The sequence below is a fragment of the Tenrec ecaudatus genome, chromosome 10 (genome assembly GCF_050624435.1).
Source record: "Tenrec ecaudatus isolate mTenEca1 chromosome 10, mTenEca1.hap1, whole genome shotgun sequence".
NCBI classification, from domain to species: domain Eukaryota; kingdom Metazoa; phylum Chordata; class Mammalia; order Afrosoricida; family Tenrecidae; genus Tenrec; species Tenrec ecaudatus.
Genome location: NC_134539.1, coordinates 62,906,705 through 62,933,537, shown reverse-complemented (window position 1 = coordinate 62,933,537; position 26,833 = coordinate 62,906,705). Strand labels below are relative to the sequence as shown.

General features: G+C 39.3%; 1 protein-coding gene across 1 annotated transcript in view; it reads left to right on the top strand.

The window, feature by feature from the left end:
- SCAI (suppressor of cancer cell invasion) overlaps nucleotides 1–26,833 on the top strand; it is a 150,817-nt gene that overhangs the window by 86,518 nt on the left and 37,466 nt on the right. Inside the window, exons 6-13 of the mRNA XM_075560497.1 lie at nucleotides 1,683–1,781; nucleotides 7,650–7,746; nucleotides 9,333–9,431; nucleotides 9,586–9,738; nucleotides 22,317–22,418; nucleotides 23,651–23,752; nucleotides 24,547–24,625; nucleotides 26,662–26,761. Of these exons, the coding sequence (XP_075416612.1) occupies nucleotides 1,683–1,781; nucleotides 7,650–7,746; nucleotides 9,333–9,431; nucleotides 9,586–9,738; nucleotides 22,317–22,418; nucleotides 23,651–23,752; nucleotides 24,547–24,625; nucleotides 26,662–26,761 (831 nt within the window). The remainder of the gene's footprint in view (nucleotides 1–1,682; nucleotides 1,782–7,649; nucleotides 7,747–9,332; nucleotides 9,432–9,585; nucleotides 9,739–22,316; nucleotides 22,419–23,650; nucleotides 23,753–24,546; nucleotides 24,626–26,661; nucleotides 26,762–26,833) is intronic.

Sequence of the window (26,833 nt, the reverse complement as noted above, 5' to 3'; positions counted from 1 at the left end):
CTCATGTAACTTAAAGGAGTGTGATCATGGTGATTGCATAAATAATAAGTGGACTTCTAGAATTTATAGAGTCACTTAAGTCTTAATGGTCTATACAGACACACACATTATAATTTGTATGTAAGAATGAGTGTTTTTTAAAAACGTACTTCAAAAATTCATAGTAGAAAAACACCCCCCAAGAATCAGGCTAGTAGGATGCCCCTGAAAGATAGCGTGAAGTAGATGAAGGTAGCTTTGTTGAGTGAGTCTATCCTCAGATCAGTAACCTTTAAGTAGCCCCACCGCGGGTCTAGGAAAGAAGAGTACTCTTCTTTGGAATCTAAATCCATTATCATGAAATAGTATCAAAAATATTTTTTTTAATGGTGTGGATCATCAATTTCACAAGCAAGAAAGAGTAGAGCATTCAGACGATTGGAAACAGGGAAACCATGGTGGAAATGAAGAGGTTGCTGGTACATTGTAGTCAGGTAGCAATGTCACAAAGCACTTTGCATGTTTCCTTTTGCTAGATGTTTGTCTTAAGAATAAAATTTTAAATTTCCACCATCAAAATATTTTCTTGGATAAAATATTTTCTTAAGTCTTTAGCATCTTTTAAAGATTAATATGCAGAGGGCTTAAGTGGAGAGCAGATGCTTTGAAAATGATTAGGGCAAAGAATGTACGATGTGCTTTATACAATTGATGTATGTATATGTGTGGATTGTGATAAGAGTTGTATGAGCCCCTAATAAAATGTTTAAAAAAAAGATAAAATAGAAGGACTACATAAACTTCTATAAACAGTCCCCAGCCATAAAAAAATTAAAGATTAATATGGATTTATATCTTTCTACTTTCTGTGAGAAAAACTAAGGAAATGGACCAAAGGACAAGTGACCGTGTGAATTTGGAGACGGCTATGAAAGGCCTGGGTGGAAAAGATTTACCTACATGGAATGTTTTTTCAAAAAAAAGAATATTTTTGTTCATTAGGAGGTGGGTGGGAGATGGACTGTTTGGAGAATACCTTCAAATAATGAGAATATACCCATTGTTTACATAATGAACATGGTTAGATTCAAAAGATAATGGTTAGGTTCAAAATTGGTGTGGAGGATGACCGCATCAGATCACAAAACAGAATGACAACATCGTTACATAACTGCCAACTCATACCACTACATAATGCTAAACCACTGAGACTCATGGCCAGCTGAGTTAACACATGTAACCTTAGCCGTCACAGCCAATGTTACTCTCGCCTGTAGGGCAGCAAGTATTACCTCCAGGTGGAGACCCTCAGTATGCAAGGATAGCCATACAGAATTCTCGCAAAGGAGCCCTCCCCAGTCAGTGCTTAACTGCTTGACTCTTAAATGTCCACCGAATAAACCCACTGTAAATGTAAATTGTCAGATGTGGAGGTAATTGATAAGTGAGGAATGGGTACAATTGTAACTATGGGTTAACAGCAAAAAAGGTTTGAAAGCAGTGGGAAGGCTTTTTTATCATGACGTTTACACATTTTAACTGATATGACTATGGTTTTGCTGACTCAGATTTAGATTCAGTCATTGTTGTCCCGTCGTACAGAGGAATGGTACAGTGGCAGGACATGTATTTTTATGGTGAAGAGCTTGAGACATACTCATATTTAAAGTTGGTTGTATTGGTGTGTTGTTTTTCCCTCATAGCCTGCGCACATCGGAGACCAGCTATCTGAATGAGGCCTTCTCCTTTTATTCTGCAATCAGACAGAGATCCTATTATTCTCAAGTCAATAAAGAGGACAGGTATGCACCAATTATGTTTTTAGAAAGGTGAGGATAAGACACTCGAAGCCCTTCATCCGGTGAAAAGTATGCAGAAAATGATAACTTCTATTCATTTAACAGGATTTAATGTATGCCCATTGTGTACTCAGCCTACTTGAGCAAGCATGCAGAGGTAGAAGATTATGTAAAAGCAATAAGTAGTCCAGATACTGTAACAGATATCACTGTGTTGGGGTAGAATCAGAAAACAGAGGAGGGTTGTGGTTATTTTTTTATGAGAGAATGAAACCATACAAGGATGCACAGAAGAGAAATTTCTCCAATGTGAATCTAGTTAATAGCCTTTGCCTTTTCGGCCCGTGCTTGACTTATTTTGATTCACATACATTCAGAAGCCTGTTAGAAACTATTGTGTGATGTTGGGGTATGTGTCCTTAGGAGCGACTGCGATTTTGGAAAATGATAAAGACAGAAAGTGGGGCCCGGGGGATCTTTGCCCCTATGTCAGGACCAAAAGAGTGAATGTACCTTCCAATGAGTATATATATAAGGGGGCTTACAGATCTTTCAAAAAATATACATATCATACAGCAAACATATTACATAGTCACTGGGTAATATCATGAGTGGGTAACATAATTAAACAAGCAATTAGGGTTAGGGTTAGGAAAAATAAAATAAACTAGCAATTAGGTGAATCATTGTCTTGACCTAGTGCTGATTTGATCTCATATACCCCTGAGCCCTCCCCAGGGGAGTAATCTGTGATCAGTATCAGCAAGAGATGTCAAAACACAGTGCTTTATATTTTGCAGTGTGTCAGGGTATAGAGCCTGATTGCCCTTATCCACAGATAGAGTGAATAGCCAGACACAGGATTGATTTATCTCTATGGTAGCTCCTTTACAACTGCTCCTTAATGGAGAGCTAGTGTGGGGGGGCACATTTTTGGCCTGGAGAATGTGTATTTGAAGGATCTTTCTCCAAATAGGGCCAGTTTTCTAGGCCTGTGGTTGTGAGTAAAGGAAGAAGGCCAAATATACTCATCCAAGCCACAGTGTGCGTCTAGAGGAGACTAGTGCTCTTTGAATTTTCTTCTTTATCCTCAGTCCTGTTTTGCAGTTGAGTAACTCATTGTTGAAAAAGTGAGTTATGTGAAATGTATTCGTTCTCAGTAGAAATCCATCAGCACCTACATAGCCTGCCTGGTGGAGAAGATAGAAGTGTGGGAGAGGAAAGTGCACGAGACGGTGTCCTCTCTTCCCTTCGAAAGCTAACTCCCTAAGAGGCGAGAGGCGTTTGGAATGTAGGCAGCAGATGATGTGATTCCATCCAAATGGGACTGTGCAGAAATTTGGCATCAAATTCTTTTCAGATCAAGTCTTCTGTAGTTCCTGTGGCTAGCATTCCAAGAATTGGAAGAGAAGGTTCAGGCACAGACGATCTGAATTTTCTCTTTGCCTCCAGCAACAGAATTCATAGCTGTCTAGTGAAGATTATCCTCTTTTTTAGTGATGGAAGAAAACTTCGTTTGGACATGTTCTTTTCAGGAAGCAGTCTGGTTCACTGTCATAAGCACTAGCGATTTGGAGAAGCCGCTCTCCTGTAACCCCCTTATTGTCTTGTGCATCTTGCTCATACTTGTGTAGAGGAGGTTCCTTGAGGCAAAGAGGGCATGTGGTGACTGAATTCCACACTTTCCCCTTTGGTGTCTTTCTGTCAGCACCTCGCTGCATGCCTGTGTCAGTTGTGTCAGTTCCAGTGGTTATTTTTCCTGCAGGTTTTCTTTTGGTTTGCTTCACAAACCTTCACTAGATTTCATTCAGCCCTGGGTTTTTGTTTTCCAACATGGACAGTGTGTCGTATTTCTGATGGGATTTGAATACACGTTTTCAGTATTAGCGATACATATAAGACAAATACTATTTTAAGCAACAGTGAAATCCCATATAAAATTCACTTTCCCACACTTTCTAATTTACTGAAGTGAATTGGCCCTGAGCTCCTTTGTTTAAAAGCCAAGTTTCACTTATTAAAATACTTTTTTGCCGTAATGCCAGGGGAAGCCAGCCCCTAACATGTTATCATTACGAGTCTGGTAGGCACAATTGTACAGCGATAATAAGTAAAGATTATAGTAAAGTTATAGAGAGCATGAGAGATAGAAGAGAAATATTGACATAATTGGAGTCAGACACATTTCATGGTAGTGTGCTCACCTCAGCCCCTCTTGGTGGTCCATGTGGAGAGAGAGAGAGAGAGAGAATCTTTCATGCTACCCAGGCTTTTTTCTTCTCTGGGAACATGCAAGCCCCCTAATTACAGGTGAAGACATATGTTACCGGAAGGGGCTGTGGTATAGGTAATACAGTGATGGGAGGGGGTGATCTAAGGGTATCCATGCAATAGGAAGAGGAGGATTGGGATATACATGTGGCAAGATGGGTGGATCCTAGATACAGGATGGCAGTCTAACTTTGGATGTCACAGAGCCTGTTTGACTTGTTCCCTGGCTCAACTGAAAGAGACCATTATTGGTGGGGTGTGAACTCCACCTACAGGAACCAAGCTAATGTTCGCAAGCCTTAGGGAGAAGCATCCATTGTCTCCAGCAGCAGGGAGCAGGCCCACCCCTGGGGTGTGGTGAGCCAGTATTCTGCCTTCATGGAGGATGTCTAAGCATCTGACCTCCCCCCAACACCGTAACAGCAAACACCACATATAAATTGTTTTTCTGTACTGGCTTTTTTTTTCTTAACATTTTATTAGGGACTCATACAACTCTTATCACAATCCATACATACATCATTTGGATCCCGTACTGACTCTTAGCACAAGGCAGGCTACAAAGAGTGGATTATTTGGGATTAGGTTGACAAAATATCTTGCCTTGGGTTTGTAAATTAGACTCAAAGGATAGGCTGTTATACAAAACCTTGACCTTAGTCAATGTCTGTAAGGAGAATTTTGTTCTCATGGTAGGTTGTTCTTTGTTCCATGGTTCACGCAGAGCAAAGAGGCCAGCCAAGGTGGTGATGGTGGTGTTTGGGGCCATCCAGCTGGTTCCAAGCATGGGCTAGTGACTGTGTACAACAGAAAGAAACGCAGCTTGGTCCTGCACCATCCTCACAGTTGTTACATTGAATCTCCGTGTTGCACCACTGTCAGTCCAGCTTGTCTCAAGGGTCTTCCTAATTTTCTTTGATCCTCTACTTTTCCTAAGCATGATGTCCTCCAGGATTCGTCTCTCCTGGTAACATGTCCAAAGCATGTGAAGTGAAACCTTGCCATCCTTGCTTCTAAAAGCATGCTTCTAAGACAAATTGTTCGTTCTTCTGGAAGTCCATGGTACTTTAAATTTTCTTTGACAGCACCATTATGCAAATGCAATTCTTTGTTGGTCTGATTTATTCACTGCCTAACTTTCACCCGCATTTGAGATGATTGAAATATTCTGGCTTGGATCAGACGCAGCTCGGTCCTTTGAGGGACACCTTTGCTTTCAACACTTTAAAGAAGTCTTGTATAGCAGATGTACCCAAAGTTACATGTTGTTTGATTTCGTGATGATTTACCCAGTGCAGTGTATTGTTTGGTTTCTTGACTACTGAATCCATGATCATTGATGGTGGATTTAAGAAAGATGCAATCCTTGACAATATTTTGTCCATTTATCATCATCTTGTTTATTGGTCCACTTATGGAGGATTTTGGTTTTATTTACCTGATTTATAATCCTTCTGTCTTACACTGTCCATTGTCTCCCTTAACCTACGTTTCTATTATTCATCTCCCTGGGAGGCTGGATGGGCTATATATCTGACCTTGTGATGAGTTCCTCCTTTCTCCCCTTTCTCCTCATGATATCGCTAGTCCCACTACTGTTCGTCCCACTACTGTACCCGAGGGTTTATCTGTCCTGAATTCCATGTGTCGAAAGCACGTATTTGTACCAATGTGTGTACTCCAGTCTAGCCAGATTTATAAGGGAGAACTGGGTCGTGGTAGTCTGGGAGAAGGGGAGCTTTTAGGAACTAGAGGAATCGTGTGTGTTTTGTTGGTTCTATACGGCACCCTGGTTGAATTGTCCCTTCCTTGTAACCCTACTGTAGGGGGATATCCAATTGTCTACAGATTCAAGCTGCTCTTTAAAATTTTGTGTTCAGCCCTTTTAGTTCATCAGATACTTGCTGGTGTTTGAAATACTAGTGACATAACTTCCAGCATCACAGCAACATACAAACCATCACAATAAACGAAAATGACATACAAGTGGTAAAGTCAAGGTTGTGAAATCAATTCCCAAAGGGTAAATCAGAGAATGAATCCTACAACTTGCCACTCCATTTAAAATGTTTGTTTTTTTTTCTTGAGGGGAACTAGTTCTGTCTGCACTCAGTACTAAGGATATGTCAGAGCTATCAGAAGTGGTGTGCTCCAGCAATCCCCAAGGTGACTGCCCGCCACTGAACATGGACAGTGTCTCATTCCCTGTGCCCATCCTGTTTCGCAGGGAAACTATCACAAAATCACTTGTTGTAGAAGCTGCAAATCCAGACTCTATTGTAAATAGGTCAGGATTAGACATGGAGAGAGGTGGGCTTCTGATGACGTGAAAGTTGTGGCAGATGCTTTAGTTCATCACCGACAGGAACAACGTCTCCCAGGTGTAGACAAGCAGTCGGGCTGGTTGTCAAGCAAGGCTCATAATCTGGAGTACCCGACATTCATCAAGAGAATTGTAATGTTTCTTTTTAAAGTAGAATTTGGTATTCACTTTTCCATTGAGGCTCATGGGATGAATTTTTCTTCTGCATTTGGATATGGAATGAACCAATAGGTTGTGGGTAAGGTTGGGTTTTCAAGCGTAATTGAGATGGTCTCATACGTAGCTGAATGGATGTGCTTCATCAGTGTGCCGCTTCAGCTTAGCACAGTGGTTTCCCAAGTAGAATGCACCCATCAACTTTTGTCTGTCTGTTTGCTACAAATTTGGGTGACTACATGATACGAGAATGACAAAAGTTTGACAAGTGTGGAATGTGGGTGATGGGTACATACATACTGTATTCTCTACTTTTGTGGGAATTTTTAAGATAGATGATAAAATATGTAGAATGAATTAAGATACATGGTACCAAGAGCTTATATCTGTCATAAGCTAATTTAATTCACCATCAAATCCTCTTGACTCCTTCCTTTAAAATAAATTCCAAATCTGGCTACTTCTCACTACTTTTACTGCCCTTTCCCTGAATACTTACAGTAGCCTACTAAACTGATGTCCCTTCTCCTACCCTTGTCACTGCCATGGTTCATTCTCAGCAGTGCATCCCAAGATTCCTATCTTCTTCTCCTTAAAACCCTTTAGCATTTTGCTCTCTCGCTTAGAATGGAGAAGAAAGGAAAGACTCTTAAACTTGAAGAGAAATTATTTGGGAAAAAATTAGCCTCAATGAAAATATCAACCAGTTCAACTTACTTGTAAATTAGAGCCCTAGAAGGAGAGACTGTTTGGGGCAGCAAGAGAACATTTTAAAGGCAGCTAAAATTTTTTCATATTTGAGGAAAAACATTTAACTTTTCTGACTGAAAGATCTTGTGAAGAAAGGGACTATATATAATTTTTGTCATTATATTCTTAGTACTGTTTAGTGCTTGATATATCTAGACTCTCAATAGATATTTATTAAATGGATAAGTGAACAAATGAATAAATGAATTATTGAATAAGAAATGTGTTAAAAGATTATATGATTACATGTGGAAGTGCTTACAACTGCCAAAAGGATTGAAAGAGATTTTAAAGCTGTCAGAAAATTGGGGAAATAAAAAAGTATGTACTCTTTTTTAATCAAATGAGTAATATTAATTTTTTTTCCATAGGCCTGAGTTGGTAGTAAAGAAGTTACGGTACTATGCAAGATTTATAGTAGTTTGTCTCCTTCTCAACAAAATGGATGTTGTGAAGGATCTGGTGAAGGTAAATGTACTTTAAAACAATTAAAATCCTAAATCCACATTGTGCATGGATAATATTGTTTGCTTTTGAAATAGATTTACCACTAAGAATTTTGGTATGTCTTTAACTAATTGCAACATTCAAAATACATTGCTATCTGAAAATCATAGTGATTAGATCTCCCCCCGCCCCCATTTACGTTCATATTTCAAACACACTTAGGCTAAGCAGAGGTAATGATCTTATACTCTTGTTCTTTTTGTCTTGTTTCTGCTTTAACCATTTTATTGGCATATAATTCATGTGTACAATTCAAGAGTTCAATCACATCAACAGGAGTTTACAGTCATCACCACAGTCAAGTTTAGACCAGTGCCTCACCCTGGTACTCATCATCATTAGCCCCCCGCCCCCATTTTCCCCAGCTGCCTCTGCTATGCCCCCACTAGAGAACCAAGCTCACTGCCATCGAGCCGGTGCTGCTCAGAGCGACACCATGTGATTCCCAAGACTAGCTGTTTGTGGGAGTAGAAAACCCAGTCTTTTCTCCTGCCCAGCTGCTGGGGGCTTCTTACTGCAGACCATGCGCATCACAGCCCAGTGCAGAGTCACTACAGTACCAGTTACTGTTTTTAATAGATTTACCTATCCTGGATTTCATATAGAGTAAAAATAATTAAAATAATTTTATAAAACCCAACAAGAATAACAAAGTAAAACATAAAAACCTCAATCAAAAATAAAAGAGGAAACATTAAAAACTAGAACAAATTTAGATGCATCATAAAGGAGATCAAATGATAGGATGCTAAATTTTCACCTAACACCATCTGTAACAATTCACTGTCCAGTACGTTCTACATAGATAGCAAGACTCGTCACATCCCTGGTCCCTGGTCTGACCTCGTCAACATAGCCCATCAATAAATGGCTGCAAAAGGCAAACAGAAGTTCAGCTAGTTAGTGTAAGAGGATATTATTAAAAGCTTAAGTCAGAAAACAATATAATGTTTTATAAAAGGTATTTTGAATGACTTTGTTTTTCTACCACTTTTAAATGTCTACATCACTCTTTTTCTTCACTAACTTAGGTAATTAAAAATTAACTGCATTCTAGGACAGCTTAATACGTGTAACTGGTACTTAATGAATTATGGTAATACTCAGTACTTTTGAAAGCATTCTTCTTCCACTTTGGAACGGGAGCATAACATGTCTTTTTGATGATGCAAGCAGAAGTAACTCTGGGCACCTCACTTCTCTCGTTCCCTACCCCCGATTACTAATAAGACCATGGCAAAACAAACCAAAAACACAACAGGTTGACACAAGCCAGAGAAGCTGAGCTAAATAGTGTTCATTTTAGAAAATGTTCAAGTCTTTCCATGCGTTTCTAAAAGTCTTGGATATTCTTTTTTATCTTGAGAGTTTCTGATTTTGAAACCTGTCCATGTGGTTTCAGTTTTTTAGTTTCTGTTAAAATTGGGATGATGTTTCATCAATATTCAAACTTCTTACTTATATAGTTTTCTGTCAGGAATGTGATAGGATGTAGATATCTATTTTAATAGATCTTTATAACTCTTTTTGCCTTATGGTAAAATCAGGAATTGTCTGATGAAATTGAAGATTATACTCACCGATTTAATACTGAAGATCAAGTGGAATGGAACTTGGTGCTTCAAGAAGTGGCAGCTTTCATTGAGGTCAGTTTTGGACAAAGAACGTTGTCATGGTTCTGCTTAGGTGAAGTTATAAGTAAAAAACATACGACTTTCATATGTATATCAAGAAGAAAGGATAGCTTAGAATATTGCTATCATGTTTTGTGCCATTAACTATTTATTTCTTTCATTTTAGGCGGACCCAGTCATGGTATTAAATGATGATAATACCATTGTTATCACATCGAATCGACTTGCTGACACAGGAGCTCCGCTGTTGGAACAGGGCATGATTGTGGGGCAGCTGTCTCTGGCTGATGCACTGATTATTGGTAATTGTAATAATCAGGTAAAGAACTCTGACAGAATTATACTTTAAAAAAATTATCACAGAATTATTACTTGGTATATATTGTTTGTGAGGAGCTGCGTAATTAAATTCTGGTAAATCCAGGTTATGTTAGTATAGACATTTTGGTAGTGTACAAGGAAGTTTTAATAATACAAGAAGATCCTGATTAGATGGTAAATGAAACACACACAGACACCTCTTAAGGGACTGTGTAAACCAGGGGTAGGACCTTTTTTCTGCCATGGACATTTGGATATTTATAACATCTTTCTTGGGCCATAAAAAATTATCGACATAAAAATTAGTCTGCTACACTTTGTCAAATATTTAATTAACTCACCCCTAATGTGATAGATGGAACGTCTCCTTGGTGAGGTGTGTGATTCTAGCTGATATTGCTGATTTCATAGGTTTTATATGACTCACGGGCCGGTCATTCCTCACTCCGGATGTAGATAGAATTATTTCAGACATGTTAGGATGTCTGTCAACAGACATGCACCAGAAAAAAAAACTAGGAGAAAAATGTACCTATATTGTAAAATGTTTATTTCTGAGTAACAGATTTATAGTTATTTCTTCATAATACTCCAAACTTCCCAGGTTTCTGTTAATTAATTTTAAGTCATAAAAATGAGGTTTACTTTTATTGTGATAAAATTCACATAGCATGAAATTTAATATTTTGAGCATTGAACAGTATAGAGTTTAATTACTTGTTGCATATTCACAATATTATGTAACCATCATAATTTTAATTCCTGAATATTTCCAACATCCCCCAAAAGTCACACCCATTAAAAGCAGTCACCCCTTATTCTTTCACCCACTCTCCAGCACTTGACAACCATAATCTATTTTCAGTTTCTTTGGATTTCCCCATACCAGACATTTAATGCAAATGGAATCATGCAATCTCTGACCTTTTGTGCCTGGCTTCTTTCACTTTGCATAATGTTAATCACAGGTCATCTATGTTTTAGCAGTCCTCAAAGAATTGTGGTAGTTTTAAAGTATATTTTCCAAAAAGTAACTTCAAATATTTTTTCATGAAATAGTAGCTTATGATGAGGAGTTAAATGCTGGAAATTACAGTGTCACCAATAAATAAATACATTGTTTTGGCCCATGTGTTTACATTTACTGTCATTTTGGATTTTTCTTGGTCTTCTTTTGTTTTTATTTTTGTTCTTTTTTTCTAATACTCTTGATCTTTAAATTTTATAATGATAATTTTCCAAATTTCTTAAGTAAAATATTTTTTAAATGACAATATTTGTCTCAAGTGGACAGCATATTTTTTAATTAATCACTTTATTAGGGGCTCATACAACTCTTTTTACAATCTGTACACCCATTTGTGTCCAGCACATTCGTACATATGTTGCCATCATCATTCTCAAAACACCTGCTTTCTACTTGAGCCCTTGGCACCAGCTTCTCATTTTTCCCCTCCCTCCCCACTCCCCCCTCCACCTTGATAATTTATAAATAATTATTTTTTTTATCATATCTTACACCATCTGACATCTTCCTCACCCAATTCTCCGCTGTCGGTCCTCCAGGACCTTGTCATCTGCTTCCCCTTTCTCCCTCACCCTCCCTCTACCTTCCCAATATCTTCACACTCACCACTGTTGCTGAGGGGCTCATCTGTCCTGGATTCCCTGTATTTCCAGTTCCTATCCGTGCCAGTGTACATCTCCCGGTCCAGCCGGTTATGTAAGTAGAATTGGGATCATGATAGTAGGGGGGAAGCATTCAAGAACTAGAGGAAGCACTCAAGAACTAGAGGAAAATTGTATGCTTCATCGTCGCTACACAACACTCTGACTGGTTTGTCACCTCCCCACAGCCCTTCTGCAAGGGGATGTTCAATTTCCCTTAGATGGGCCCTGGGTCCCCACTCTGCACATTCCCCTCATTCACATTGCTATGTTGTTGTTGTTTTTTGTCTTTGATGCCTGATACCTTATCCCTTCGATGCCTTGTCATCTCACAGGCTGGTGTACATTTCCCATGTGGGCCTTGTTGTTTTTCAGTTAGATGGTCCCTTGTTTATCTTCCAGCCTATGGGACCCCAGATTCTATATATTTTAACAACTGGGCACCATCAGCTTTCTTCACCGCACTTGCCCATGCACCCGCTTTGTCTTTAGCGTTCACGCCGGGGTAGGCTGGTGTGCTTCTTCCTTGTGGGCTTTGTTGTTTCTTAGCTAGATGGCCGCCTGATTGTCTTCAAGCTTTTAAGACCCCTGATGCTGTATCATTTGATAGCCAGGCACCATTAGCTTTGTTTGCCACTTTTGCTTATGCACCCACTTTGTCCTCAGCGATCTAGTCAGGACAGGCCAGTGCACTTCTTCCATGCGGGCTTTGTTGTCTCTCAGCTACATGGCTGCTTGTTTATCTTCAGGTCTTTAAGACTTCAGGTGCTATATCTTTTGGTAGCTGGGCATGATCAGGTTTCTTCACCACATTTGCCTGTGCACCCATTGTCATCAGCGATCGTACCAGACAGGTGAGCATCTCAGACTGCCGAATTGTTAGAATAAAGTGTTCTTGTGTTGAGGAAGTACTTGAGCAGGGGCCCACTTGGACAGCATATTCTGTGAATGCTCAAGTGTGAAAAATATTTTGAAAAATATATGTGGTTTGAAAGTTCTAATATCTGGGAAGACTTGGGATTTCTCTCACTTTTTAAAAACTAATGAAAGAATGAAATTAAAGCCAGTTGGGATATCACCCACCCCAAATGGCTAAAAAGCAAAGCAAAACAAAGACACTGATACCTAACCTGGATAAGCTGGTGTAAAAATTGTACCTCTCAGACTTGTTCGTAGAAGTATAAAGTGGGAGGAGCTGATGCCAGGGGCTGAGGTGGAGAGCAATGTTTTGAGAATGATGAGGGCAATGAATATACAAATGTGCTTTACACATTTGATGTATGGGTTGTGATAAGAGTTGTATGTGTCCCTAATACAATGATTTTTTTAAAAAAGTATAAAGCGGATCTCTACTGTAGATTAGTATGAGGCAGTATCTAGTACAGCAAGATCAATCTCTTTGTGACTCAACAATTGCAGTCCTTCCTAGTGGTTTGTAGTGTTCCAAATATTTTCTATATAAATTGTGCATAGGCCTTTTAATTGGGTCAGATTTATGTATTTCAAGTATCTTCTATTTTGTGCCTTGTCTTTTACTGTTCTGATGCTTTTAAAAAACACATAATTCATATATCATACAGTTCCATCTTTTACATCTATTAAGAACAGCTGTGCATTCATCGCTACAACCAATTTTAGATCTTCTGTTAGATCTTTTGATGAGTAGAAGTCCTTAATTTTTATGTAGTCCATTTTATCAATTTTTTCTTTGGTAGTCAGTCAAATTTTTGAGGAATCTTTCATTATTCATGGTCATGAAGATAAAACTCCTGTTTTTGTTCCCTAAAAGTTTCAATATATTACTTTTCTTATTTAGATCTACAGTCCATCTGGAACTTATTTTGGTGTGAAATATAGGACAAGATTCCCATGTGGATTTGCCATATGCCCTTTTCCCTTGCAGAGGGGCATAGGGGAGGAGACGAGCCAGTCAAGGTGCGATGGAGCACCGATGAAAAATACAACTTTCCTCTAGTTCCTAAATGCTTCCTCCCCCATCCGAATTCTACCTTGCAAGTCTGGCTAGACCAGAGATTGTACACTGGTACAGATAGGAACTGGAAACACAGGGAATCCAGGGCGGATGATCCCTTCAAGACCAGTTGTGTGAGTGGCAATACTGGGAGGGTAGAGAGAAGGTGGGTTGGAAAGAGGGAACCAATTACAAGGATCTACATGTGACCTCCTCCCTGGGGGACGGACAACAAAAGTGGGTAAAGGGAGATGTAGGACAGGGCAAGATATGACAAAATAATTATTTATAAATCATCAAGGGCTCATGAGGGAAAAGGGAGCGGGGTGGGAGGGAAAAAATGAGGACCTGAAGCCAAGGGCTTAAGTGGAGAGCAAATTTTTGAGAATGATGAGATCAATGAATGTACAGATGTACTTTACACAATTGATGTATGTATGGATTGTGATAACAGTTGAATGAGTCCCTGATACAATGATTATAAATAAATAAATAGAACTACTCTATTTTCCCACTGTATTGCAGTGTCACTTTTAAAAAAAAATCATTTTATTGGGGGCTTGTACAATTCTTATCACAATCCATGCATACATCCATTGTGTCGAGCATATATGTACATTTGTTGCCATCATCATCCTCAAAACATTTGCCTTCTACTTGAGCCCTTAATATCAGCTGCTTATTTTCCCCCTCCCTCCCCACTACCCCTTACCTCGTGAACCCTTCCTCATTCATAAATTATTAATATGTTGTCATATGCTATACTGTCCAACATCTCCCCCCACCCCCACTCTTCTCTGTTCATCCCCCAAGGAGGAGGCTATACGTAGATTCTTTTAATTGGTTCCCCCTTTCTACCCCACATTCCCTCCTCCCTTCAGGCATCACCACTCTCAGCACTGGTCCTGAAGGAGTCACCTGTCCTGGATTCCCTGTGCTTCCAGTTGCTATCTGTACTTTTGCATATCCTCTGGTCTAGCCAGATTCGTAAGGTAGAATTGGGATCATGATAGTGGGGGTAAGGGGTTGGAGTATTTAAGAACTAGAGGAAAGTTATATGTTTTATCATTGCTACCCTGCACCCTGACTGGCTCATCTCCTCCCCAGAGCCCTTCAGTAAGGGGGTGTCCAGTTGCCTACCGATGGGCTTTGAGTCTCCACTCTGTACTCACCCACATTTATAATGATAAGATTTTTTGTTCTTTGATGCTTGATACCTGATCCCTTTGACAGCTTTCTTCACCACATTTGCTTATGCACACGTTTGTCTTCAGTACTCATATCAGGAAGGTGGGCACCCACTGATATGATTTTTAGTTCTTTTATGTCTGAAACTGGTCCCTTCTACATCTCGTGGTCAGACAGGCTGTTGTGCTCCTTCCATGTGGGCTTTGTTGCTTCTCAACTAGATGGCTGCTTGTTTATCTTCAAGCCTTTAAGACCCCAGCTGCTATATCTTTTGATAGCCAGGCACCATCAGCTTTCTTCACCACATTTGCTTAGGCTTGCGTTTTTCTTCAGCAATCATTGTCGGAAAGGTGTGCATCCTGGAATGCCAATTTAATAGAGCAACATGTTCTTGCATTGAGGGAGTACTTGAGTGGACGCCCAATCTCCATCTCCTGCCTTAATACTAAACCTATAAATATATGCACATAGATCAGGTTTCCCCATGCAGTGTCACTTTTACCATCAGTCTTATGACCACACACGTGTAAATCTGTTCCTGACGCCTATTTCTGTTTCTTCAGTTCATGGATGTGTTGTGCCAATATCACAGAGACTTAATTAAGAGGGCATTGTATAGGGCTTGGTAGCTTCACAGTGAATGACATGCTGAGTTTTCTCTATTTGTTTTATTTTTCAGTGACTCTTGCCCTTTATTCCTTCCTTTCTCCTACTTTGGATCTAATTTGACACTTTATCGTTTCTAAAAGTCTTATTCACTTCCATCAAGTTGATTCTGACTCATAGCCACCCTATTGGACAAGGTAGCGTAGCCCCTGTGAATTTCTGAGACTAACTTTTTTTGTAACTTGTTGTTTATCTTCATTGTGGTAAAGTACATACAATATAGAATTCACCATTTTGGAGCACACAGTTAAGTGGCATTGAGTCTGTTCACAGTGTTGTACTACTACCACCACCATCTAGTCTCAGAACTTTTCAAGTCACCAAAAGTAAAACCTGTTCCAATTAAGCATTCACTCATTTCTGCCTTCTACCAGCACCTAGCAACCACTAACCTAGTTTCTGTTTCTCTGAAAAGTACATTCTTTTAAAAAATTTTCCCTATGATTTATTTTATTTCATTAAAAATAATATTTATATCGACATCTTACTCATTCCAATATATTGTTTTCATTCCCATACAGTTCTGTTGTTCAGTCCCATTGGTTGGGGCTATACAATCATCAGTGCTATCAACTCCACCCCACCCCAAAACTGTAACTTTACAAGAGTAAAAAGCCTCATCTTTGTCCCTTGGAGTGGCTGGTGGTTTTGAACTGATGGTCTTGCAGTTAGAAGCCCAATGCGTAACCCACTACACCAGCTCTAAAGGTAAAATCCTAAATAATTGAAGGGTGTGCAACAGAACAGTCTGACACCCAACCGGACTCTACCGGAAAACACTACTAAAGGCCAACAAACAGACTTTGAACTATTTACAGGTTTTCTATTTTGTTGTTGTTTTTGTTTCCTTTTGTTGCTTTGTTTTGCTCTGTCTTGTTTTTTGTGCATATTATCCTTGCAGGTGTATCCAGACGAGATAGGTGGGATAAGCAATCTGTAGGAGAAAGCAACAGGACCAACAGTTTCAGTGGTGGTGGGGACATGAGAGAGGGGGAGGTGGGGAACAAGGGAAAAAGTGATCCAGAATCGGTTGTGAGTAGGGTGTGAGAGGTCTGTTAGGGTATGATCAAGGGCAATGTAATTTAGGGAATGACTGAGACCCAAATGAAGGCTGAGCATGATAGTGGGACAAGAGGAAAGTAAAAGGAAACAGAGGAAAGAGCTGGGGGGAAAGGGCATTTATAGAGGTTTAAATAAAGACATGTACATATGTAAATATATATGTAGATGGGGAAATAGATCTATGCATATATTTATAGGTTTAGTATTAAGGTAGCAGATGGACATTGGGCCTCCTATCAAATACTCCCTCAATGTAAGAATACTTTGTTCTATTAAACTGGCATTCCATGATGCTCACTTTCCCAGCACAATTCTTGAAGACAAAGTGGGTGTATAAGCAAATGTGGTGAAGAAAGCTGATGGAGCCCTGCTATCAAAAGATACAGTGTCTGTGGTCTTAAAGGCTTGAAGGTAAACAAGCGGCTATCTAGCTCAGAAGCAACAAAGTCCACATGGAAGAAGCACACCAGCCTGTGTGATCACGAGGTTTCAAAGGGACACTTTATCAGGCATCAAAAGAACAAAAAATCATATCATTGTGTGTTCACCTCCCCAACATAATCACTGAAGACAAAGCAAGTGCATAAGCAAATGTGGTGAAAAAAGTTGATGATGACCAGCTATCAAAAGATACAGCATCTGGGTCTTAAAGGCTTGAAGGTAAACAAGCAGCCATCTAGCTCAGAAGCAACAAAGCCCACTTGAAAGAAGCACACCAGCCTATGTGATCCCGAGATGCCAAAGGGATCAGGTATCAGGAATCAAAGAACAAAATATATCATTGTGATTGAGGGGGAGTGTGGAGTGGGAACCCAAGTGGGGACCCAGTTGTCCATCTGTAGGCAACGGGACACCCCCTTACAGAGGGTCTTGGGGAGGAGACGAGCCAGTCAGGGTGCAGTATAGCACCAATGAAACATACAACTTTGCTCTAGTTCTTTAATGCTTCTTCTCCCAACCCCCACCCCCACTATCATGATCCCAATTCTACCTTAAAATCTGGCTAGACCAGAGGATGTACACTGGTACAGATAGGAACTGGAAACACAGGGAATACAGGACCGATACACCCCTCGGTACCAATAATGAGAGTAACGATGCAAGGACGGGAAGGGAAAGGTGGGGTAGGAAGGGGACATGTTTTTTCTTCCATGATGGTTCATTTTTTTGTGCCTCCAGCTTTATTTGAAGGTTTGGTAGAGTTGCTCTCCAACCCATTCTTTTTCAGCAGCATAGTGCTACCCTACTCTAGCACAAGTGAAATGTAGTGCTCACCTGCTCTCCTCCTCCTCATCCTGGCCTCCAAGGAAATGTTTGCTTGCTTGCATGTTCCTCTCTCTATCCCAGTGGATATGTACTCCTTATTTAATAGGAAGCAGAGCTTTCTTCCTTCCTTTTTTTGGTATTAAAACATCCAAAGCCAGTGCTGTCAAGTCAATTCTGATTTGTAGCCACCTAGTAGGGCAGAGTAGACTGTCTTGTAGGGTTTCTGAGAGTGCAGATCTTCACAGGAGCAGGTAGTCTCACCATTCACCTTTCAGCTTCTGGTAGGTCTGAACCTCCGACCCTTTGGTTTGCAGCCCAACACTTAACTCACAGTTCCACAGGCGTGCTCTCTTATATTTTTTTTAGAGAGACAGTTATTTTGTTTCCTTATGTGAATATATGATTTTGGTGATGGAAATCTTCAAAATATCTGTAATTGAGATATTAGCCTTCAGCAAACTGAGCAATGCATTCAGCAAATTCCTATTGAATGCCAGTTATATTCCAGGCATTGGGGGTTGGATGGGAGAAAAAAGCAAAGGCATCATTCCTCTCCTGATGGAGCGTACAGTATGCTTGGGGAAATCAACAATACCAGACTCAGAGCCATCAAGTAGATTCTGACTCACAACAATCCTCTAGGACAAGATGGAACCACTGTGGGTTTCTGACGTTATAAATCTTCATGGGGCAGAAAACCTTATCTTTTTCCCTCAGAGCAGCTAGTCGGCTTAAACTGCTGACTTTCGGTTAGCAGTGCAAAGCTTAACCCACTGTGCCATCAGGGTTCCTAAGATGGACATTACACAATTTATTACATGGATAAATATGAAATTGCCACTTCTACAAATGTCAGAAGAGTAGTACATAATTCTATTTGTAATCATGGGATTGGACCTAGTCCAAAAGGCAAAGACATCAGTGACTTGAAGCGCTGAAGAGTAAACAGGACTGAATCATGTAGAGCAGTGGTTCTCAACCTTCCTAATGCACGACCCTTTAAGACGGTTCCTCATGGTGTGGTGACCCCCCCCCCCCCAATCATAACATTATTTTCATTGCTACTTCATAACTATAACTTTGCTGCTGTTATGAATCAGGCAACCCCTGTTAAAGGGTGTTTGGCCCCAAAGGGGTCAAGACACACAGGTTGAGAACAAAGAATGGTGTTTGCCAGGCTGAGGAAAGAGCATGTGCCTTGGCCCAAAGAACCCAGGGGTCATGGTGAGTATGAGATTAAAAGAAAGGGAAAGTTGCAGGAGCCAAGAGAACAAAGGGAAGCATATGAGAGTAGGAGGTAGGGAGGGTTATGTCGAGGTGGCCATGCTAATTTGAAAATCCCTTAAAGTGCATAATACGGGCAGAAACATGATGAGACCTAGATTTTGGGAAGATCTTGTAGAGACCAGATTAGAGTCATGATGAGTGTGACAAAATCAGTTGGGAATTGGTTGCAATAATCTTGGTGAGAAATAATAATACTCTGTACTAAAGGTTGTCAAAAAGTATTGCTACAAAGCCATAGAAACTTGTATTAAACAAAACTATCAAAGCATGAAGCTATTGTTTCTCTTTTTTTAACTCATGTTATTGGGGCTCGTACAACTCTTATCACAATCCATACATACATCAATTGGTAAAGCACATTTGTATATTCATTACCCTCATAATTCTCAAAACATTTGTTCTCCATATAAGCCCCTGGCATCAGCTCCCCATGTTTCCCCCTCCCTCCCCGCTCCCTGCTCCCTCATGAACCCTGTTATATCTTGCACTGTCTAATTTTACCAGAAAAACGACACAAAGTGCTGAGAAGCTTAGCCTACAATTAATTTTATACGGTATATCCCAATGGCAGTATTCGCATCCTGAGAGGCTCAAACCACGTTCTTTTTACATGTTCTCTGACTTTTGGTAACAGAAATGTCTGAAGGGGCAAGACCAGGATTGACGGGTAGCTGGGCTAAGTTTCCTTAACAAAATTATTACAGGACAGTCCTTGCTGTCTTTGAAGAACGAGCAGGTATTTTGTCATGTTGGGAAAAACTTCCTCTGCACAGGTTTCCTGGTGTTTTTGTCACCAATGCAATTTTTCCTCTTTCTTTATACTTCTTCATAATAAATCCCCATGATCATCCTGTGTCCTTTGAGAAAACCTATCTCGATTATTCATATGGAATCCCCAAAAACCAGTCACTGTAACAGAGCTTTTAAGGAAGGAGCTCTGCTGGTGTAGTGGTTACACTTCGGACTGCGATCTGCATAGTCAGCAGTTCAAAACCACCATCTGCTCTGTAGGACAAAGACTAGGCTTTCTACTCCCATCAACAGTAACAGTCTTGGAAACCCACAGGGGGTCACTGAGTCAGCATTGACTTGATTGCAGTGACTTATTATTTTAAATAACATTCTGAGCTGACTTTCCTTTGAGTTTAAATGACTAATCAGATCCTCTTGGAAGCCACAGTTTTGGCCAGGCACCCTCCCCCACTTTTTTTAAAGGCACCCTTTGTGGAAATTGACTCGATGGTAGATTTTTTTAAGAAGACTAAAACAACTGCATTGCTCAGTGAACTTGTTTGTAGTCATATCTTAATCATAGTCAAGTTTAGACACTTTGTGTTTGAATAAGCCCATGCATGTAGGAGCTAGAACCCTCGTAGTAATATTTTTTTATTTATCCTTGGAGAGCAGTGAGATTGATTCTAAAATACTAACAGCATTTGCTATTTATTGCAGTGTTGACTTCTAGGTTTTTGGCATGTTGTACATGTAGGTATGTGATAATATTAGTTACTGAACCTGTTTGTCTTGGGCTGTAATAAATCGATCCCAAGAGGGGAGTGTATGAGAAAGAGAAAGGGCTAGATCATGAAGAGTTAAAGGGCTTAAGGAAAATTAAAGAATTTGCAATAAATAAGTACAAGTGATGTCAGTCTTTATGCGGAGCAGATTACAGGAGAAGCTGTGGCATCCGGTTTGGGAGAAGACTTATTGAGAACTTTCCATATGCAGATCACACAACCTTTCCGGCTCAAAGCAAGGAGTTGAGGCATTGATGAAGATGAATGACTGCAGTGATGGGTTGCAACGCAGTGTAATGAAAAAATAAACCTCGCCACGGACTCAGTAGATAACATCGTAATAAGCAGGAAAGATTGAAATGGTCAAGGATCTCATCTTGCTTGGATCCATAGTCAGTATTCATAGAGGCAGCAGACGGGTGCTCGAATGACATGACGCATTGTGCATATCTGCTGCACAGGACATCTTAGTGTTGAAGAGCAAGGATGTCACTTTGAGGAGCGAGGTGTGTCTGACCCAAGCCATGGAATTTTCAGTCACTCCATATGCATGTGAACGTTGGACCGAGAAGAATGTGGATACATTTGAATTGTGATGCTGGTGAAGACTAGGGAAACTCTCATGGATTGGGGGAAAACAAGCAATCTGCCTTGGAAGATGTACATCCAGAAAACTACTTGGAAGCGAAAGTGGCAAAGCTTCATCTGAGGTACTTTGGACGATGTTATCAGCAGAAACCCGCTCCTCGAGGAGAACAGTGTGCTTGGTAAAGTGGATGGGCAATGAAGAAGCCGACTCAATGAGATGGACTGACACAGTGGCTCAAACGTAACAAGTGGGAGGGTGGCGTAGGACTAGGCTCTGTTTTATTCTGCTGTGTATCAGGTCGCTAGGAGTCAGAATGGATTTGACCGCATCTAGCAACAACAAGTGGTACCAATCGTCAGTAACAGGAAAGGATCGACAAGCTTAAAGAAATATGATGCACCATTTGGTATGAAAACTCTCTGGTTAAAGGGTGTAGAGTAGCTATTGATGTATTAAATCAGGCTTGACCCTCTAAGACCTTATGCGGTGTTCTAACTAGAATGGGTGCTTTTATTTATATGCTGTGTTTTGGATAAAGTGGAGAAGACAAATAAGCCAGATCCTTTTCTCCAAGCCCTGGTCTGATGGGTTTTCTTTCATCTCCTTGTGTAGAAGTTACAGGATTTAATGAGTGATGAATATATGGAAGTAGCGGCAATCCTTTCACATTTCAGAAAACCTTCAGCATGGCCAGAAAATCCCATCTTTGTGGCTCTGCTTTGTGAAATTTTGGTTGAAGATAATTTTTTGCTTCATCTACTTAAAATATGTTAAATATTTGAAACTTTAGAGAATAATCTTAACCTGAGCCCTGGTTAAGCTAAGTACTTAATTCCTTTTGTTTTATAGAAACATATACATTAAAAAGTCTTTATCTTTTTTGTGATGAGTTGTATGAACCCACAATAAAATGATTTTTTAAAGTCTTTATCTTTTTATATTATCCTCATGTAGATATCTCAAGTTGTATTATTGAACAGAAAGGATGAGATCTTAACATTGTATAGTGCCAAAATTTATTGATAATATTATGGGTCACAGCCATATTTCAAGAGTGTTTAGTTTGTCCAATGTTAACATGTTTTATCCTTGTGTTCACTGACTGCTTTATTTTGAATACCTGAGGAAATGATTGATCTATAGAAGGATAGATCAAAGATTAACTAAGTATACAAATATTAATTATAGGATCTAGATGCAAGAAATATGGGTGTTATAATTTTTCAAAATTCTGTAGTCTTTGACATTTTTCTTAATGAATAATGAATTGCAGAATAAAATACCCATTGTCATTAAGTATACCTGATGAAAGACTTTCAGGTCTTTGAGCTGAAACAATGGCCATGTTTGTGTATTTCCAGGTTAAATTCAGCGAGCTAACTGTTGACATGTTCCGGATGTTACAAGCTTTGGAAAGGGAGCCAATGAATTTGGCATCTCAAATGAATAAACCAGGAATGCAGGTAATCTTCTCCCCACATTGGCTATTTTGTTAACAGTTTCATTGCTTCTGATCTTCTGGAATGCCACTAATTCTCCTATGAATAAAATTATCTTGATGAGAAACAGGATAAGCATAAAAGTAATAATCTAGCTTCTCTGATGGTTTGCCGAGCATATAGATTGAATAAGTGTAGTGAGAGTGTGCCACCCTGTCGCATACCTTTTCTGATTGTAAACCATGGGTATTCTCTTGTCTATTCAAACAACTGTCTCTTGTTAAGCTAGAATACCAAAAAAAAAAAAAAAAAAGCTGGACTATATGAAGAAGAACGCAGCATAAGGGTTGGAGGAAGGCTTATTAATAATTTTCAATGTGCAGATAACGCAACTTTGGTTGTTGAAATTGAGGAGGACTTGAAACACTTGCCGATGAAGTTCAAGGATTACAACCTTCAGGATGGATTATAATTCAGTGTTAAGAAAACCAAAATCCTCACAACTAGACCAGTAGGTACTTCTTGATAAATGGAGAAAAGATTGAAGTTGTCAAGGATTGGTCTTATTTGGATCTACAATTAATGTCCACGGAAGCAGCAATCAGGAGATAAATGACTCATTGCACTGGGTAGTTCTGCTGCACGAGATCTCGTTAAAGTGTTGAAAACCAAGGATGTTACTTGGAGGACTGAGGTGCTTCTGACCCAAGCCACGATATTTTCAGTTGCGCATATGCATGTGAACGTTTGACGTTGAATAAGGAAGCCTGAAGAAGAATCAATGCGTTTGAACTGTGGTGCTGGAGAAGAATATTGAAAGTACCATGGACTGCCGAAAGAACCAACAAATCTGTCTTGGAGAAAGTATGGCCAGAGTGCTCCTTAGAGGCAAGGAAGTAAGATTCGGTCTTCCAGACTTCGGACATATTGTCAGGAGAGACCTTGAAGAAGGACATCATGATTAGTAAAGTAGAAGGGCAGTAAGAGATAGAAAGGCTCTCAAGTGACGATTGACACAGTGACTGTAACACTGAGCTTAAGCATAGGAACAATTGTGAGGACGGCACAGGACTAGGCAGTGTTTCCTTTTGTTGTGTATAGGCCACCAGGGGTCAAAATTGACTTGATGGCACCTAAAAACAGCAACAACCAAAACAATGAGTAAAGGGAAAGATGTGTAATAAAGAGATAGTGTAAGTATTCACTGATCAGACATCCGTCAAATACAGCTTCTTTGTGTATTGTTTTTTACCTAGGAATCAGCCGACAAGCCTACCAGACGAGAAAATCCCCATAAGTATCTGCTCTATAAACCAACCTTCAGCCAACTATACACATTCTTAGCAGCATCTTTTAAGGTACATATAATGCAATGTATTTTATTATCTGCTTAGGAGACGAGTAACTTGCATGTAAATTATACAATTAAATCTTTCAGGACAAATGTATGCTAGCGAGAATCTGAGAGTCACTCTGAAAATTCGAGTACAGAATTTAGTGAGAATATTTAAATGATAACTTGTCTTTAGACTAGCTGTCCTAGTCATAGCTTTTTTTAAAATGGAAAGTGCTTATGATATGAATAGTCTTAACTAGTTTGATGGGAATATGCATTAATGCCTTAATGATCTAGTGCAGCTATAATAGGAAGACCATACGTGAGTGGCTTTAACAAAGACATTTGTTTTCTCACAGTTGAGGCTTAAAGAATGAAATGAGGATGCCTCCTCCAGGGGAAGTCTTCCTCCTGTGTCAGCTCTGGAGGAAGGTCCTTGTCTCTTTAGCTTCCTTTGGGATCTTTATGGGTCACAACATCCATCTTCTTTGTTTAGCCTTCTTTGATATCTCAAGAAATTAATTGAAGATAATACTTGACATGGAGGGGAGCTTGTCTTTTCAACTTAGAGTTGAGACCTTTACTTCTCTATTTCAAGTTTTCAGAGAATCTTCTCTAAATGATAGAATTTTTGAAGCAGAAAATATCTTCACAGCTTTTGGTGTGAAGATAATAGATTCGTTGAATTGCAGATAATAGATTACTTGAGTGATTTGTTCGTCGTCCCACCCATCACATTAAATGTCATGAAACTGAAATGAAACTGTGTTGTTTTTGTGTTTGTTGTTTTGTGTGTGTGATTTTCTTTCATTTCAGGAGCTGCCTGCCAATAGTGTGCTTCTGATTTACCTGTCGGCTACTGGCGTTTTCCCCACAGGTCGTTCTGATAGTGAAGGTACAATAAAGGAATGCTCCCTGTCGTGAGCAGGGCTTGAATTCTCTTTATTTTCTACAAGACGATGGCCCGTAGCCCACATATCATCTAAAGCTATTTTGAAAGGCTTTTAATGTTGAAACCTGGTGGTTTTTTTTAAATTAGTGATTATATTGATACCCCAGTCTGTTTTATTTGCTGAAATTGTATATATTGAAGCCTATAAGCAATCAGAAAATTCATATATTAAATGCATGCCGTAATTTCAAATTTTCCAAAGGTGTATTGGTATAAGGAGTTGTACGTTTTGAATTCATAAAGGATGGCAGAAGCCAGCTTGAGCATCTACTTCATATCACTAAATTTTTCCTGAGGGAATCAGGCCAACAGCTACAGGGTGGCTAAACGTCTTTGTAGAAATCAGTGCACTTCTATAACTGTGAAAGTTCGTGTCTTTGTCATGATTTTGTTGGTTTTGTCCTTTGTTTATTTTTTTATATATTCAGCCTGTGGAATATTGGGATGCGGTTTCAGAATGAAAGCTTAAAACAGCTCAGATTAAATATGAATCTAGAATTGCTCAGAAGATGAGTAACTTGTATGTAAATAATACAATTAAATCTCTGGGGAAAAATAATTTTTAACCTTCTCCTCTTCATCTGTTTGTTGAAATTTGCATTCCTTTATACAATGCATGTCCCTGCCATCTTCCTTGCATGACAATTCTTGAAATGTTATAATGAAAAGAAAACGAAACAAAAATCGCTGTAGTCATTTTATTACAATTTTTGTTGTTATTTTTAGAGAAAACCTTAAATTACTTGAGTTCTTTTGGTAATAAAATTAGTATAATTTTATTTTTAAGGAATTATTTCCATGTCTTGAAACGCAGTTGAATCAGGTTCTCTGGGCCCAACCTTAAACTTACCTTTTTCAAAGCACAGTAGGTAACAAGTGATTGCTCCCTTAACAGAGATTATTCTGAATATCCTATAGTCCCATTTAGACAAGAATTTAGCTAATTGATAATGGCTAGTGGCGAAGTGTTACCTGCAAAACCAGAACAGCAGTGATGGACGTAGTAGTAATACTGATGGATTTTCCCACACATTGAAATTTGGCAACATATTTGTTACAAATTACGTTTTTGTCCATAAAAATTTTCAAATAATTTCTTAATTATGACCATGATTGCCTCATTGCAAGTCATATCGTTTATAAGAGGGGATTGAGTACCATGGACTACTGACTTTATGGAGCCATGAAAGTTGGGTGGACTTCTGAAACCATGCCCCTGAGAGAGACATTTAAACCTTCTACCAACAATATCCCATGAGTCTTTTTAAAACCAAGCAGTAGTTTAGCTTACCTAGAGAAGAATGTCTGCCTTGACCATTACTCTGTTTCAAGAGCATACTATATGAGATCACGTGGCCAGCAGGAACTTGACAGATTGGCTAGGAGCCTTGAGGGGAAGTGAGCTGGTGTTTGGGGGGGAAGGGACACCTCACAGGAGGAGGAGGAGAATAGTTGCTCCCCTAAGAAAACGTGTCAGCATCTCAGTGGTGCTGAGTAATCACGCACAGAGGAATGGACGCATTGGAGTATATCTCACTGTATGTAGTCTCAACAGCAAGAAAGTAATTTCTAGAAAAGAGGTAATTGGGAAAGATTTTATTCTGCAGTGTTATGGAAATAATTTTCTTAAGCCTGAGATTTTCATTTTGCTTGAAATAAAAGATCATTTTGAATATCTCAGGTTCTCCATCCCTTGTATAACCCAGAATAATGAGATGCAATAGATTCTTGTTTTGTTTTCATTATATTGTAGTTGATGAATGGATTAATAATTAAATGATTTTTTAAGAAAAATGTTGGAGCAGGCAACATGCTAAAATCATTTAAGTACTATCTGAAGTTAAAATGTTATTTTTAAATAATGCAGTCTTTTCTAACTTGAATGCTGTAGCAATGAGAGAGTCACAAATACATGTTTTAACACCAGATCCATGTTACCCTCGTATTGAAGTCTAGGATTGTCCCCTTGGATTTTATAGGTCCTTATGATTTTGGAGGTGTACTTACGAATAGTAACCGGGATATTATAAATGGAGATGCCATCCACAAACGTAATCAATCCCACAAGGAAATGCACTGGTATGTATTCTCCTGTCTCCAGTCTTTCAAAAATTATAGCTCCTTTTTAAAATAGTAAGTGAAGTGGGGGAC